The 17258-nt window shown below is 60.3% G+C and overlaps 1 protein-coding gene across 2 annotated transcripts in view; it reads right to left on the bottom strand.

The window, feature by feature from the left end:
* Positions 1-6124: 6124 nt before the first annotated feature.
* The window catches only part of RAD54L2 (RAD54 like 2), a 75650-nt gene continuing 64516 nt past the window's right edge, over positions 6125-17258 (bottom strand). For both annotated transcript variants that reach the window (XM_045857357.1, XM_045857358.1), the window contains exons 15-22: positions 16803-16902; positions 15898-16103; positions 15342-15514; positions 14642-14838; positions 12127-12326; positions 11037-11126; positions 7765-7857; positions 6125-7515 (exon numbers count right to left, since the gene is read on the bottom strand). In XM_045857357.1, coding sequence (XP_045713313.1) covers positions 6521-7515; positions 7765-7857; positions 11037-11126; positions 12127-12326; positions 14642-14838; positions 15342-15514; positions 15898-16103; positions 16803-16902 — 2054 coding nt within the window. In that variant the 3' untranslated portion in view covers positions 6125-6520. The remainder of the gene's footprint in view (positions 7516-7764; positions 7858-11036; positions 11127-12126; positions 12327-14641; positions 14839-15341; positions 15515-15897; positions 16104-16802; positions 16903-17258) is intronic.

Below are 17258 nucleotides of genomic sequence, written 5' to 3' on the forward strand. Positions count from 1 at the left end.
CGGTCCTGCCACTTGCTCTCGCTGAGGCTTCGCGACAGACTTGGGAACAGAACAAGGCAGGGTCGCTTGCTCCCGTCTTACGGCTGAGGAAACCGAAGCCAATCTGGGCTGCAGGCAGGAGCTAGTGGACCCAACCTGTGGACAGGCTGGATGCCAGCTGCCCACCTCCAACACTGCACCGCACTCCACCCCCAACCACAGCCCGGGGGTGGGGGAGAGGATCCACCAGCCAGCTGGACAGTGCTAGGGGCTGAGGATACTGAGGGAACAAAACCAAGGCCCCGTCCACCAGGGGCTCACCCCGGGAACCTCCGTCCCAGGCTCCTCCCTCCGGGCCCTCTAGCTTAGCACACACCAGGCAACTCCCAGGTCAAGTGGGGCCCCACGGAGGCAGGTCCAATCTTCAGCTCCTGTTTCTGAGGACCTACAAGCAACAAAGCACCCTTCCAGGGCCCCGAGGGACCCCGTCTTGCAGTGGAGGCACCTTTTGCTGGGCCAGGAGGTACCTGGATGGCCCGGGCATGGAGGATGGATGGATGCCTGGGAGGGCAGCCATGTCACTGCGGACCCCGTGGCTGCACTAGCAAAGGGCCCTCGCCCTCCTGGCTTCTTTCCCCGCCCAGAGCTGCACTTGGTTCCCTCTGGGGGCAGGGAAGCCAGAACCTCCTCTGCAGGGCCACGCCCACCCCAGGCCTCTCGGCAGACGCAGAAGGGACAGCTTGCACCTCGCAGTTTCTCAGGGCTACGCTGGCAGGGTCGGGGCCGCTCTGCCTTGCTTGTGAACATGGGGCACACCACTGTCAAACCCCGTGGGTGCGCCAGGCAAGTGGGCTGTGCGCTCGGAAGGAAGCATTTCCTGTGAGAGGAGGAAGGGCCCTGGCTAAGAGCGCCTCCACCTGCAGGGTCTGCAGGTCAGTTCTGCTGCTCAGAAGCTCACGGACTTCTCCCAGGAAACCGGTGTCTGGAGCTGCCCTCACTTCATCTTGTCTGCTCTGCTCACTTCCTTTAGCCTGGCTGGGGAACTCCAGGGCCCCACGTCCGAGTTCAGGGTGTGCCTTAGCGGCTTCAGCGCCGCTGTCTGTCGTCAGCGGAGTCTGCCTGGGACCCGCCTGCATCTCAGGCTGCTCCCACCAGGGCAAGCCCCGCCCCTGGTAGGGTCCTTGCAAAGCCCTCACTGGCCACCAGGAGGCAGCAGCGATGGCACGTTCGTCTCGTGGACCGGGCATCTAACCTTAAACAGACCAGCTCTCCTAGCCATTGGCCTCCCCGCACCCCATCCTCCGCCGAACCCCAGTCCTATTTCCCAACAACACACGTTCCCTCTTCCTCACGAGCCCGCATCTGGCCTTTGTCTCCTGCTTCCCACAGGCTCGTGGATTCTCCCTTAGTGAATTTCCAGAGAAAGTTTCCCCAGGGCACCCCCTAAGGGGACTGAAGTGGACACGCCCCTCCTTTCCCTAGCCCTGAAGTGGCAAAGTCCTGGCTAGCTCTCCAGGACGCAGTGGTCAGGTCCTCCAACTCGGACGCCAAGGGGAGAACAGAGGCAGTGTACGGAAGGTGCTGGGCGAACCCTGCCGGCGGCCACCGCCGCACCCGACTCCCAGCGGCTCGGGGCCTAGCCAGGGCTGCCCCTGCAGGACGGGCCACGACTGAGGACCAGCTGGCCTCAAGCCACCCTGAGTCTGCTTCCCTCTTCCCTGTGGGGCCCCGAAATGCAGTTCCCTCCGGGCGAGCAAAGGCCCCGGCCACTTGCCTGCCCCCTGCTCCCCCCCACAAGCGCCACCCCACTATGCTCTAAGTTACATCCCTTTCGCCACCACCAGCCAAACAGCCGTGCGCACAGTTCCTTGATCAAATAACACTGCCTTCTTGAGTTTAAATTTTATTTTACAAAAAGAGAAATAAAGAAAACTGATAGGCAGTTATACTGACTTACAATTGTTCTGTTTGCTTTTTTAAAAAAGTGACATGAAACACAAGTAAAAATAAATACGTCATAGAAACAGCCAGTTGCCCAGTCTCCGGGGCAGGAGCACCTGCCCTGCTGAGAGAGGAGGGAAGCCCTGACCACACCAGCAGCTAGAGCACCGGCCGCCAGGTGCTCCTCAAAGCCAGGCGCGGGTCCCGGGCCTCAGGGGGCGTCCTGAGGAAAGAAGACGGAAAACCGAAGCCAGGTGCCAGGTCCCTGGGGCCACCTCATCTCCCCTACTCCTTCTGGCAGCAGTGTGGCCTTAGTGGTTATCCACTGTGACCCCCTCAACCCACCTGCACCCCCTTCCCGACCCCTCTGGAGGGGGCACAGGAAAAACCAGTCTTGAGCAGGCTAAGGGGATTCTTCTGGTGAGTCCTCAGCCCACCCTGAGTAACACAACCAGACAACAGTAAGTTTACACTCATGTGCACATGAGCAGGCGTGTGTGTGCATGCACACACACACACACACACACACACACCCCTGGGCTAATCTCTCTTCCAGGGGAGGGTCCTGGATCAGGTCACAGTATGAGGTCTCCCCTCTTCCACACATCACCCCAGCAGTGGTAACAGAGAGCACCCCCACCTCCCCCGGCCTCTGCCCTACGGACTCCGCAGCCTGCCGGGCCACCTCTCCCCAGGGCACCAGGTTACCAGAGCAAACAGGCCCACGAGAGAGGAAGGCGGCAGACTCAGGTCCCTGAAGAGCAAAGAAGTTGGATGCTGCCTGCTTGGGAAGTTCATCGTAAGACGCGGGGATTCATAAAAGGCCCAGGGCCAGCTAGTGGCACAGACAGACACGAAGAGGTGACAGTGAGTACACAGGGAGGAGGAACAGCGGCAGCCGGGGGGGGCATGGAGTCTGGGGTGACGGACGGAGTGAAGCGTTCTCAGACAGGCCTTGGGGTGCGGGTTCCCTGGGAGGTCAGCAGAGGGCCAGAGAGTCTCCGGGGGGCCCACCAGGGACAGGAGCTTCTTGCTCAGGAGTCTGGGCTGGAAGAGAGCCCCTTGGTGGGTGTACAGGAGACTGCGGCTCAGAGGCGACGGACTGGTCTCCTGAGCAGTCACGGGGGGCTGGGGGACGGGAGGAACGGGGTGACGGCCAGGAACACTGGGAACGAGGAATGTAAAGCCCCCCGAAGACCTCCCCCACGGGACGGGGACTCCGCTCCGGAGCAACGCCAGGCTCGCCCAGACGGAAGCAGAGGACCTCGCTCTGCTGGCGGCCTTGGTCGGGAGTGGCCGGCCGGCCTCCCGGACGGCTCCAGTTTGGCTGAGTGTTTCAATTATCCGTGAAACCTCACCCTGGCTTTGCTTCGGGCCCTGGGGTGGGGAATTCCATATTTAGTGGCAGACCACACCACACAGATTTGGTGACTGACTCCTAGGGAAGAGAGTCCCAGGCGAGGCGCGAGTTCCCCTGAAGGCAGGAGGCGACCGGAGAGAGGCCCACGCACGCACAGCCCAGAGGGTGAGAGCGAGCAGATATCCGGTCTGGAGAAGCAGGTCTGACCCCACTCAGTTCGCTCACTTCCTTGCTTAAGTGGCTACTCTGTCTGTTTAATTTTTACCCACAAAGATATTAAGAAAAGGAAATCAAACATCACTACAAATGGGAATCCTGAACCATTAAGTTGGACTGTGTTCCCTAGGCTGAGGATTCAGGCTACACCAACCAGACGGGCCTTGAGGAAGGAGCCTGAGAACTTTCCGTGGAAGGAGTGAGGGAAAACGCCCAGGCCTGACCTTCTGCCGCCTCGCACCACTGTCCTGCCCTCATGTGGGCCTGCGGGGCAGCTGGAAGCCGCCACCAGGCGCGTCTGGCCCGAGCGCTTCGAACAGGGTCCTCGGGCTTGGGGGCACTTCCCGCCCCTCCCGCACAGGCCCCGTCCGGTGCGCACGTGCACTGCCCACCAGCGCACAGGCAGGGCCAGCAGAGAAGTCCGGGAAGGGTCTCCAGGTCCCCTAAAGAACGAACCCGGACCCCGGAACCGACGGCACTGCGATGTCCCCTGGTCCTACCCCCACCGGCCTGAAGAGCGGAGCCGCACAGGTCGCCTGGAGCCTCCTGGAGCCAGTCTGCCCCCCACACCACGGCGTCCCCCACGTCAGAGACCCAGCTCCTGGCAGCACCAGGCCCAGAGCAGGCCCGTGCTGTCCTGAGGATGCCCGTCCACTTCCTGGCACCTTCCAGCACCCACCCCGCCAGGGACCGGTTCCAACTCCACGCTGGGACAGCTTCCCGGGTCTCAGAGCCTGCTGCGGTGATTGTCTAGAGGTGCGCACAGAAATACCCCTCCTTCCCCAATCACGCGCGCACACACGCACGTGCTCGAGTGCACACACGCGCCTGGGACCCCAGGGCTCCGGGCCTCGGAGGCGTCCGCTGTGGCCCAGGCTGCGAGTGGGCTCTGTGCGCCGGAGACCCCGCCTGGCTCGCTGCTGCAGCGCCAGCCTCACCCCGAAAGCCCACGCCAACTGAGACCCTTCACCATCCAATCCCGGGCTGCGTCTGAAAGAGAAAGCACTGGTTGGAACGGCTATTTTTAAATTATTAAAGTAATTTGCATAGCTAAATTGTAGATCTAAGGCTTCTATGAAAAGGAGAGTTAAGAGTCTGGCAGGGTGCGAATGGAAACAGAGAAAAAGGCGCCGCGAGTCCCACTTGCGGTGACTGGGCAGCGTGCACACGCACACAGGCACACGGCCCCGCCGGCCACCTCCCGGTCTCCGCCCCGGGGACCACACCCAGAGTGTGTACAGCCCTCCGACGACGGCCACGGGCTGGGGGGAAGGTTGCGGAGCAAGCCGCCTCCAGGGCTGGGAAGACGCAGGGGCAGCAGCTGCCCAGTGAGGGGACTCATGGGTAGGCGGCGGAGCTCTGCAGACAGACAAGGTTAGTCCATCATCAAGAGACAACTGGCAAAGTCTCAGTCGCAGGGGCGGGGGGGGGGGGCAGGCGGGGAACCAACAGACAGCCAGTGTTCGATGCCCCCTTCCCTGGCACTGGCAACAAGAAAGCCTAGACACAGAATGGCTGATGTGCTCTTTCAAGACAAAAGCCAGACTTAAGGCTCCTGCAGAGGAAGGGCTCCTCCACGTTCCCCCAGAGGGGAGGAAGGCAGCAGTCATCGGGTCCACGTGGCAGGTTCGGCCGGAAATCGGCCATCTGCCCCCTCCACACGGCCCCCACCTGCTCATGGCACGGGGCGCCTGCCTCTGCGGTCGTCAGAGGAGGACTCGGCTCCAAACTCGGGGTGACCGCGTACTTTCTAACAGCAAACTCTGTGACCCCCAGGGCCAGGCTCTGTGGCGCGAGTCTCACACCCACTCGTGCTCCAGCCTCGGTCAGCTCACCGCCCACGGGGATTGACACACCAGCAGCTAGGGGGTCTGGACTACCTTCAAACGGCCCTTCCCATCTCCTACCTAACCACCCCCCCGACCTAAAAAAAAGACACATGAAAAGTTCAAATAATAAATAATTGCCCACAAGAAATAAATTAACATGGAGCTCTCTAACAGGGAAGGACAGGACAGGAAAGGCCACCAGGACAGGCAGTTGGGGGCTCAGCGCCCTGCTTGAGAAGCATGTCTTTTCAGCGGCAACACCGTGGTCTCTCACTCACGCCGCACGGACCCGCTCCCCGCACCGCCTGCACCGGCGTCTCACAGCCTGGGAGGGAGACCGGCCCCGAGACAGCCGCCGGGGGAGGCGGCAGAGATCGCCGCTTGCCCTGAATTCTCAGACAGACGTGCCTCTGCAAACCTGGGACCTGGGTTCCCCAGGCCGGCCTCGCCCAGCTGGACGGGAGCTGGTGGTTCCCACGGCTCTTCTCCTGGGCTCACCCCGATGTTCGCACTAATAGCTGCCTGGAACCACCACACTCAGATTTCCGTTTTTAAAGCGGTAAGTTCATTTTTAGTTTCCCCTTATCCATCGTTCCCTCCCTCCCTCCCCCCCCACCTTCGCCCCTGCTGTTACGTACACATACGCACACACACGAACACACACACGCACAAGCACACACACCTGGTCTGCTTCTTTCCCACCCCCTAAGAGGACTCCACGTCCCACGGAATCTCGGTCGGCTCTCCCTGCCCACCCTCCTTCCTTACCCTTCGCCCCCCCTCCCCCCCCCCAGGCCAAGCTAAGTCACCCGGTAAGGCAGGTCTCTTGGGAGGGAATGTTCCCAAAGACAGGAGTGGGACGCGAGCGCCTACACTCCGGCGGGCGGGCGGGCGGGCGAGCACGCGAGCAGACGGCTAAGCCGGGCAGGCGGGAGAGAGGCGGGCCGCCCAGCCCCGAGGCCCGGTCCTGGTTTGGGTCCCTGATTCCCCACTGCGGCCGCGCCACCGGGGGTGTCGCCGCTTCCGTCACACCGCAACAGAGCCCTGCCACTGCGGTCAGCCGCCTGCCTTGTCCTCCTCCCGCTCCCTCCTGCCAAGCGCCCTCTTCTCAGAAAGCCCAGGTCACTCACTGCCTTCCAGCTGGTGGGGGGGTGCCTGCTGGGGGCCCCGAGTGAGGTGCAGAGGGGCTCCCCAGCTATTTCCCAGTGACCTCTATCACGTCATCGTCCTTGTCCTCATCGTCGTTGGAGCTGAACCCCACCTCGGCAACCTCATGAGAGTCAAACGGAGGCACCCGGGGCGGGAGCAGCCCGCCGGCCGGGTAGCCTGTGTGTGAGGACACGTAGCCGGGGTAGACAGACACGCCCCGGGAAAGGTCGCTGGGCAGGACGGGGGAAGGGAAAGGCGCGAACATCCTGGGCTCGGACAGGAGTGGCTGCGAGAACGGGAGTGAGTAGCTGGGGAGCATCCCTGGCACGGGGGGGCTGAGCATGAAGGAAGGGGTGCTGGCAGTGACTGAGGTAGCCGTGGAAGAGGAACTGACGGGGCCTGTCTGCACCAGCGGGTCAGTAGTCACTGGGAACACCAGGCGGGCGTCGGCCAGCAAATTGGACAGCTGGTAGTAGGAGGGGGCGCCGCCCATGAGCAGCGAGTTCTCCCCGGCCTGGGAGGTGAAGGGCGGGGCGAGGTCGTGGTTTAAGGAGACGGGCGGCATGGCAAACCCGCCCGACACTGGGTACCCGTGTTCGTACGGCTGCATGGGGGCTGGCAGGTGGCCCTTCCTGGACCGCCGACGGGCTGACTCCTGGGCAGCAGGTGGTGTGACCAACTTTCGCTTGTGGCCCCGTAAGTCCAACACTGGGTGCCTGTCACCACAGGGCTGGCTGGTCACCAAGAGGGAACTATTGAGGCAATGCCCCCCGTGTCGAGGCTCGGTCCCGAGAGCGGTCCCAGGCATAGCACTGCCGTCCACCAGCGGGGCCGGGGGGCCGGGCAGGGCGGCGTTGGAGCTCGGGGAGCTCTGGCGGGACTCCCGGGCAGCAGCCACGTCCGCGTACTGCTGGAGCTCACTGATGATCTCCGGGCTGTCCGGAGAGACGGGCCTGGCCAGCCCCTCGGGGTCTGGGGCTTTGGGTGATGAGGCACTGTGTCTGCCATTGCTTGTAGACTCGAGAGAAGGCCCCTGGGAACCTGGGGACAAAAGGCAGGTCACTGAGAACCAGGACAGCCAGGGAGAGGAGGGGGAGAGGGGAGAGACCCACATGAGCAGAAGAACCTCCTCCTGCACCCCCCAAAGTCAAACAGTGTGATGTCCCAATGACATCACTGTGAACCACTGTAGACGTTTCTGCCCCAAAACTAAATCAATCACAAGTGAAACTAAGCCGAACAGAAGGGAGTGCTCCGTAGGCCAAGGGCAGACGGACGGACGCGCTCTACCTGAGGCCGCCGCCCGGCCGTCTTCGGGAGCCTTGGGCTTGCCGGCCGCCCGGACAGCGAAGATGCGCCCGTCGCTGGCGCGGATGTACGTCCCTGCAGACGCGAGAAGACCGTTAGCAGCGGACAGGCCACCCGGCGGGCCCGGGGAGCTCCAGGCCCGGGCGCTGTGGGCTGGGCAAAAGCTCCACAGTGACAGCTCACACCCTCTCTCGAGACGTCTGGAAGGAGCAGCGGGGCGACTGAGCTGTGGCCCAGTCATGACCCTCAAACACTGGCTGCATCAGTGCCAAGGTCAGGCCCCGTTCCAGACGCTGACCCGGCCGGGAGGGACCACTGTCGCACCAGAAAACGTCAGGAAGGTTTAAATGCGATGGAGGAAGTACAAGGTGTGTGTGTGTGTGGGGGGGGGCACCCAAATAAAACAGGAATTTATTTATAAAAAATTGTGTATTTATTTGACGTGTTCAAACTTCAGTCACCTCCCAAATACTCTCCATTTGATGCAATACACCTATCAAGACTTTTTTCCCCATGGCTCACAACAGTTTTTGAACTTGGCGATTTTGATGCCTTTTAATGCTTCTGCCATTTTTTGTTTTACCTCTTCCACATCAGCAAAATATTTCCCTTTGAGGACTCTTCATCCGGGGAAACCAAAAAAGTCCCTCGGGGCGACATCGGGTGAATAGAGAGGGAGGGGCACAGGGGCATGCCATTTAGGTCAAAAACTGCTGGACACTCAGCAGTGTGGGCAGGTGTGCTCGTAAACACCCATCCACCCCCCCCAAAAAAAATCACTGAAGCCAAATGAAGCCGTTCACAGCAACGCCCACTGGTGCGTCAGTCCAGGTGGGTTCCCAGAACACTCACCTAGTGGGGGACGCCTGTGCTACAAGGGGCCCGCCATCCAGAAGATAATTTGGTTTTGGGGTCCCCCCTTATAAATGGGGTGCTGTGAAAGCGAACCTGGTACTCTGGCCCGCGTCCTCCTCCTGGCCGGAAAGGAAGAAGCCTCGTTGCCTCAACAGCCTCTCTGCTGGCAGGAAGGGCTCCAGGCCTGCGTTCTGCTACACAGCACTGACCCACCTCCCCCGTCTTGGGTGTATCTTCCGATCCAGCTCTTGGAAAGGCGGGGCTGCCTGCCTCTCGGCCAGAGACCAGCAATCTTTCCTCACAAGGCCAGTCAGTAGGTATTTTTGGCTCTCTGAGCCACTGGGCCTCTCTTGCAACCATTCAGCTGTGTAGCACAGAAACAGCTGGGCGTGGCTGTGATAGAAAACCCTTCATTTATGGATGCTGAAATGTGAATTTCATCTGAAACATGAATTTCAATCAACTGACAATGAAAAGACCTGTCCTTAGCCCCCAGGAGAGGAACAGGAAGCAGACCAGACTTGGCGGGGCCACCGGTTAGGGTGTGCCGTTTACCAGCCCCTGCGCTGGGCCAGAGGCGCACAGCGAGTGGGTAGGCGCGGTCTCCGACGCGTCCTGTATTTCGCGGCATCTTTTCCCTGAGCCAGAAGGTACTCTTACTCTGACCCAACAGAGGTGAGGGCAACAAGTCCTTTCTGCACAAAGAGCCTCAGGGGGCCTCAAAGAGTAAGGCTGATATGAAGGACACTGGCTTCTGGAGTAAGGCTCTGGTACCGTCCTGACACTGTGCGGCCCAGGTGTCTCATCCCGGCAGTCTCCTCCCCCTCTGTGAGGGGCCAGGGCAGCGGACTTTCCAAATGCCACACCTGGGGATTCTGTCCTGCAGCCACGTGGACTAGTGCGGCCGGCCGCCCCAGGCATCTATCTCCCAGTCGGAGACCTCCCACCCCACTCCAAACCAGTGGGTAAGACGGCACAATAACTCACATGCTGGCTGAAAACCCTCTCCACGGCTCTTCCCCTTTGACTTTGGGCTGCCTGTGTGCAGTGTGCTGGACGTCACGCTTCTGACTGCTGCAGCATTCGTTTCAAAGACATCCGTCTCGAATAAATGAACGGCCAGCTATATGGTACAGCTACTAGCTAAACAACTGGCTAAGGAACTGGCAGCCCCCACTCACAAAGGCCCCTTTTAGAAAGCCCAAGATTAGGGTTAGGGTTCCAGTGCTCTGATACCCACTCTTACGAGGGGAACCCCAAAAGACCCAGAATTATCTTCTGGAGGGCAGGCCCTTGTAGCATAGGCGTCCCCTACTAGGTGAGTGTTCTAGGAACCCACGTGGATCAGTGTGCCAGCTGGCGTTGTTGTGAGAAGCGGTGTTTGGCTTCAGTGAATTTTTTTTGAAGACTCTTTCACCACGCGCGTCCATTTCATGACGGGTGAGTTACGAGCACATCTACCCACTGCTGAGCATCCAGCACTTTTTGACCTAAATGGCATGACCCCTGTGCCTCACCCTCCCTATTCACCTGATCTCACTCCAAGGGACTTTTTTGGTTTCCTGGATGAAAAGTCCTCAAAGGGAAACAGTTTGCCCATATGGAAGATGAAACAAAAAACAGCAGAAGCACTAAAAGTCTTTAAAATCCATAAGTTCAAGAACTTTTGAGCAGTGGAAAAAATGTCTCAATAAGTGTATTGCATATTTCATCACATGGAGAGTATTTGGAAGGTGACCAGAGTTAAAACATGTAACAATAAATATATAGTACTTTATAAACAAATTCTAGGTTTTTATTTTTGGGTCCCCCCGTATGTTCTCAGTTCGCTGATGAAGACTGACCCCAGTCTTGGACGTGGATAAAGGCGGAGGAGACCCAGGTGCATGCTCTTTCGCTCCCTCCCCCGTGACCTCCGGGCCAGGCCCCGGGGCACAGATGTGCCCTCCAGGGCCCGTAAGCACCGAGCCTGTGTTTGCAGAGGTCCCCGGCGTGCGGCACAGTCGTGACACCCACGAGGGCCGGCTGGGCCACAACTTAGGCTCTAGGGAAATGTCCATGCGGGTTCCCACAGGCAGTACGGGACCAGGTGAGGCAGGCATCCCGAGCTGACTTTCCATAGGCTAAGACGGACCCAAAACACAGTGCTATCCAAACCCACCCCGAGTTCTCCGTAAAAACAAAGTTAAAGCACAGGAATGTGGGGGCCCTAACCCCTTCCTTCTGAGCCACTGACCTAGCCTTTGGGTCTGTCCCCGCCCCACAAGCTCCTGGAAGGTCATTCTCCCGTGCTTCCCCCACGCGTGACACTCTCGTAGGGTGACCCCTCCCCCGCCCTGGCACGAGCCGCGTGCACAGACCCCGTTTCCGGGCAGGGGACGGCCCGGGCGGGCGCTCACCTTTCGTCCCCCGGATGATGTGGATGCTCTCGCCAGCGTGGATCCGCGCCTGCACATCCGTGGAACTGTTGAGTCCGGGAATAACAATATCTGGTGAAGACACAGACCTCGGATTTAGATCACACGGGGCCTGGCGAGAGCAGGGGGGGAAGCCAGCGTCCGCCCCCTCCCCCGCCCGCTGCCCCGTGGTTTCCCTAAAGCCTCTTATCACGGAGCAGAGGTCAGAACCCAGGGAGGCAGAGCAAGCGGGCCCTCTCCCAACCATCTAAGTAAAGAATATTGTGGAAAAAAGAAACTCTCTAGAAATCTCATCATTGCTTCTGGTCAATTTCCCCTGAATCCATTAAAAATTCAGAGGCTTTAGTTTAGAAAAAGTTTTGGTTCAAATGGTTGTTTCTGCATAGTTTCCCTCCTCCCTGGGCCATCTGCACGCAGCGGCTCCACGCCGCTCCGGGTACCGCGAGGCCTCCCCTGCTCCTGCGGCCGCTGCTGCGCACCCGGCAGAAAGTGAGGAGGGCTCTCCAGAACCGGTGGAGGGGCAGGCTCCGAAGAGGCTCTCTTTTAGACAAGGGCTGCCCTTCCCAGTGACCCTGGAACACAGGGTGGCCCATCACAGGGTGGACGGGCGGCGCCCACCTCCCCAGCACCGGCCCGCCCTGCTCCATCCACGCCAGACTCACAAAGGAAGAAGCGAGCGACGCTCAGACCTTCCCATGCGGCAGGGGGACCGAGAGCTGTCCTGGATGCTCAGCTGACCCTCCCGCCCGGCGGGGCTCCTCCACACACTCACACGCCTCTCGGAAGACTGGCCCCGTGTCCCTGCGACGCCACCGCCACCGCCGCATGGCCTGGTGTCTGTCCCACCCACCACGTCCAAGGAGACCCAGCTCCATGCTGTTGTCATGACGATTATTTCGGCAGAGTGCAAATCCCTCGAGACCCGGGACTGCTGTCTTCCCTGTTTTTACCCACAATGTCATGCAGCAAGGCCCAGGGTTCACAGGTGCGTAATGAATCACAAAATTCCCGAATGAGCAGGGAAAGGCGAAAAGGGGCAGCCCCCTTGGAAGAGAAGCCAGGAGCTCCCAACCTGTGGTGGTGACCACCTTCTGCACCAGGACCCCCGCACGCTGCAGGTAGTTGATCGGGAAGTTCATGGCTGGGTTTGTGCCGGAGGCGCAGCCGACACCGCCTCCCAGCGGGACGTGCCGGGGCATCATGGGGATGGGGGTGGACTGCACGGGACGAACACTGGCCACAGGCTTCTCGTCGCCCTTCAGGGTCGGCTGCCTGGGGGAGAAAGATAAGCGCGCTCAGCGAGGTCAGCACAATGGCTGACCTGAGGAGCCCTCAGAGCCCCTTCAGACAGCCCCTCTCTCCAGCCTTGGGTGCTGCTCCAAGGAGCCCCGGAGGAGGCCACAGGGCATGGCCCATTCAAAGGACAACGGAGACACAGGGCTGAGACAGAGAGGCGGCGAGGGTGACGCCTCTCAGAGTCCAGGGAGTCAGCCGCCAGCGGAATGGCAGCGATGTGGGGATGGGAGGTGACATCTGCTCCGGGTGACATCCCCTCCAGAATTCGGACTGTCCACACACATTAGGAAGTAGGCCTCGGCGCTGGGGAGACGCAGCGACGCGGCACGGGAGGGAAAGCTCGTCGGGGCACGGCACGCGCTAACCTGAAGATGCGGGGGCGGGGTCTCCCCGCCCACCCAGGAGCGAGGCCACGGGATGCCACCCGTTCAGGTGAACTTGAGGAGCCACCTGTCCAACCCCGACCATCTCTACTCGCTGAAGCTTCAAGTATCAGTGAGTGACGCAGACACCCTCTCTCCTCTGCGCTACTTTGCCGGGGGACCCCCTGGGGCCGGTCTCCACGGCACCCCTCTAATCACGACCACCCAAAGAGCAGCAGCAGCAGCAGCAGCAGCGGCGGCAGGAGCCGCCAAAGCCGTGCGCGCGGGAGCCAGGCTCCCACCAGGCCCGTGCCCGGGCCAGCCTGAGCGCCAGCTGGGCGTGTCCTGCTGGCGACCCGCCACCTCACCCCAGGGCCAGCGGCGCATTCCTCACGCCTCACCTTCCTGTCTGAAGGAAGGTGCCCTGAGAAAGCTGCTTCTGACTTAAGATTTTTGAAATTAAGTCCCGTCTGTAAGCAGCTTTCTGAAATCTGCGTCTTCGGTCTTTAGTCCTAGGAAGCCGACCTCCTCGGAATGCCCTGCTCTGCCTCATCCGACGAAGAGCCGCTCGGGCAGCGCCCCGGGCCCCGTGGACGCCCGTGCTCCCAGGGGGCCAGCGGCACGGCACTCACCAGGCCGGGGCCCGTCTCTTCGATGCCTGCCCAGGGAGGCTGTGCAGGAACTGGGGCCCCGGACACATGACAACGGGACTGTTCCCAGGATCAAGTCCGAAGGGTAACAGGGACGGAGCCCATGCCCCATACTCTGCAGGGGCTGAGGCGAGGAGTTCGGGGGAAGGCCCCCCACACGCACCCAGACAGGATACGCAATTGGGGGGGTCCCGGTGTGCACGCTTCACCAGAGCCTGGAGCAGCCGGGCTGGAGCGGGAGCTCACAGCGCCGCACAGCCCAGCCCACTTGCCAGGTCCCCCACCCTCGGCTTTTCTCCGCTGGGCTCGGGCTCGGCCCATTCCTGCTGCTGCACAGAGAAGCCCCGACAAGTGAACAAAGGAGGACAGGAGAGGAGAGGGTTCACAGGCAACGGCACCCCGGGGACACCACACAAGCACCGTCTGGAGGCCGGAGAGACAGCGCCTTTCTCCCTAAAGCACCTCGCGCATAAAAACAGCACACTCGCTCACCGAAAAGGAGAGTCTCGTGTGAAATATCACATGGTTTCGGTTCCTTTGAAACCTCATTCGGCAAGTTTTTTTTCACATGCACTCATCGTAAGGGAAGAAAGTTTCAAATCTATCCCACTCAAAATAATTATCTCTAACTCAAGATAATTAAGCAAGTTAAAAATGAAACCAATCAAGCAGCCAAACTAGTAAGGATTATGAGGTATTCTGTCTTAAAAATGAAAAACAAAAAACAAAAAAACCCCATTAAGCACAGATACTGTTCTGTAATGTTCTTTACAAAGCAGCCCTCTCTCCACTTAGCAACTGGCTTCCACCCTGCTCATATTCTGAACAGTTCTAGAAGCTGTGCTGAAGAAAAAGACTTTTCGCTCGGGACTGTGGCACAGCCACAGAATGAAATCCCCTTGGGAGCAACGGAATTCATTGCCTGCAGTCCAAGACGCATGGAGACCTGGCCTCCACCTGTGGACTTGGTCTAGGACCAAGATGCTGCGGATAGGATGCGGCTGTGTGGGGGCCGGGCCTCTATGTTTTGGGAAGCTGCACCTCCCAGGATTCGAAAGGACTCTCCTGAGTCATTAGACCAGCTGCTCGTTCTGCTAGCCAGAGCCACTTAAAACACCAGGGCTGCCGACTGCGTGGACACCTCATCCGAGAGCAGGGCCTGTCCGTGCTCAGCAGCCCAGAGCCAGCGCAGCCTGTGCCTTTGCGTAAACGACGCACCAGGGGGCGGCCGGGCCTGGCTCCGCGGCAGCCCTCCCCCCGGGGCAGGAGAGCGACTCACCAGCTCCTCTGACTGAAGGCGGGGATGCTGGTCAGGCTCTGGTCGCTGGCGGGGTAATACTGCGCGTATGAGGGCCGGGTGTAGGGGACCGAGGTGCGCTTGTCCTCCTCGTAGCTTTTCTTCGCCGCCTTCTTCTCCGCCTTGGTCAGCTTGTGATCCTTCCGGTTAAGGAGCAGTGACTCGTGCTCAAAAGGCTCCTGGGGACACAGGAGGACACTGGTTTAATCACCAGTCTTCGTGCTGACGTGAAAGACACACGGGAGTGTCACTGTGACGCGAAGAAGGGGCTGGCCGCCTCCAGCTCCAGCGGAGAGCCCACTCACGGACACCTGGGCAGGTGTGCCGTCCCACTGTCGAGAGCACGGCCCACGGGTCGACCCCAGCACCGGCTCAGACAGCCCAGGCCTGCCTTCCACGTCAACAGGGAGGAGAGTTCAGGGAGTTAACAGACTTCGGTAGTTTCACAATCTTCCGCTGCTCTTTCTGCTGGGAAAACACACTGGCCAACCTATTCCACGTGGCCGAGCCCAGCACTTGCGGGACCGTCCTAGGGGTGGGGCCTGCACGGGGCACGGGACAGGACCAGTGGAGTCCAAGTTGCCTGCGTGGCCCAGCAGTCCTGGTGAAGAACACCAGCCCTCCAGACAAGCGCCTGCGCTGGAGACGGTCGCGCGGAGACCGCACGCACACAGGTTCTTGCCTTGGTGATGAGGTGAGGGTACTTCAGACAGGCGAGCTGCAGGACCGACTCCTTGATCCCCTTTATGTTCAAAGACGTTTGGGGAGCCGGCTCCTTCTCCACAAAGTGCAGCAGGTTCTCCACCTCCTTCCGGGTGAAGTTCAGCATTGGATTGAGATCGTCCACCACCCGATCTAGAAGGGAGAGGACACGGGGGAAGTCAGCAGATGGCGGAGAGGACTGCAGAGGCGCAGCGACGAAGGTCGGCGCTAACTGTCACTGGCACGTACACCGCCTCGGGCCATCCACGTCTGGAAGTCAAAGACGCGGTCTGAGGCCCTGGTGAGATGGGAGCATCGTAAGAGAAACCTGCACAACCAGCTCGGCTCCTATCACCAAACCCCCCTTCAGCAGGCTGAGGTCCGTCCCTCGTGAGCAGTTATCTGAATCGAAATGAGGCTGGGGAACTGCCGGCTTCCTCTGATCGAAAGCCTACCTGTGTTCCCACCGCCCCCCACCCCAATCCCCGCTCCCCACCCCCATAAGCGTATCTCTTCCGAGCCTGCCAGCGGCCCACCTGACATGCCCTGCTTGGAAATCTGCCGGTCGTAGATCTTCTTTTCGAGGGTGAAGTCAGCCACAAGGCGGTAGATGTGACAGGGCTTCCTCTGGCCGTAACGGTACACCCGGCACACGGCCTGCGCGTCGTGGCAAGGGTTCCAGGAAGCGTCAAACACCACCACGCGGTTGGCGCCGATCAGATTCACGCCCAAGCACCCGGCCCTTTGAGACACAAGCCAACAATCACGGAGCCTTTAGTTTTAGAGACAGTTTTCACATCAGCTTTAACCCTCCGTGACTCCTGCCCCAGTGCTACTGTCCCTTTTGCCCTGAGCACAGCGCACTGGCGGGCCCTGCAGCCCCGCCGGGGAACGCGGCATGTCCTGAAGCTCAGAGGAGGCGGCCCCGAGTGCCCGGCAGGGCGTGCCTGCAGTGCGCGCAGCAAGGAGGCCCCTCTCCACCCGCTGGGACGAACGTGATGCCCGCCGGTGAGGGGCATGTGGGCTCCGTCTAACAGCGCGGGGGAGCGGCTGGGCCTCGCCTGGCCAAGGGCAGCCCGATCGGGGCAGGCGGCACGGACTCTGCACTGCTGGGCAGGAGGCAGACAGGGCCATCCGCCTTGTGAGGTGCATCGCACTCCCTCCTTTCACAAGCACTTCCACATTCATGCCGTCGTCTCAGGACACTCCCAGAGAAAAACTAGTTCCTACCGTTAACAAACGTCTCAGAGAACTTAATGCCAATGTCCACATCACTCTTTTAACAGACTTCCTTTTGGTCTCCCCTCTCTCCCTTCAAACACAAGTTACAAACCTGAGCAGAGTTCTCCTGCTGGGAATCGGACAAGCCTTTAGGGTGCCTGCCCGTGTGGCCAGCCGCCCCGAACAGAGCCCCTGGCCGACCCTCCCAGGAGCCACTCACCTCGTGGAGAGAAGGAAGAGCCAGGTGGTGAGGTTGCTGGGATCGTTGAACTGATTAATGAGCCGCTCCCTCTCGAAGGCAGGGGTGCTGCCATCCAGCCCTGGGGCAGCAGGAAAACCACAGAAGCGGACAGGTGAGGGCAGGGGAACACGGCGAAGCTACTAGGCAAACGGGTCTTAAAAACAAAACAAACGACACACTACAGCGCTCGGCTTTTACCCGGGGACACTCCGTGGTCTACCATGGACCCGGGGGTCTGTAGTTTAAGAACATCCCTGGGTGACCCTCACGTGCAACAAGGGCTATGAACTATGTTTGTCCCTTTAGCACCCCGGGTCAATTCTAAGGCCAAGGCTCCTAGATTTAGGGTGCATAAGCATCACCCTAAACATATAGATGCTGGGTAGGCCCTGGCTCAGGCGACCTCTCCGCGTCAGGGCTGTGATTCCTGGCAAG

Source organism: Phyllostomus hastatus, unplaced genomic scaffold, assembly GCF_019186645.2.
Source record: "Phyllostomus hastatus isolate PE091 unplaced genomic scaffold, TTU_PhHast_1.1 phas_scaffold_129, whole genome shotgun sequence".
Taxonomy (NCBI): Eukaryota; Metazoa; Chordata; class Mammalia; order Chiroptera; family Phyllostomidae; genus Phyllostomus; species Phyllostomus hastatus.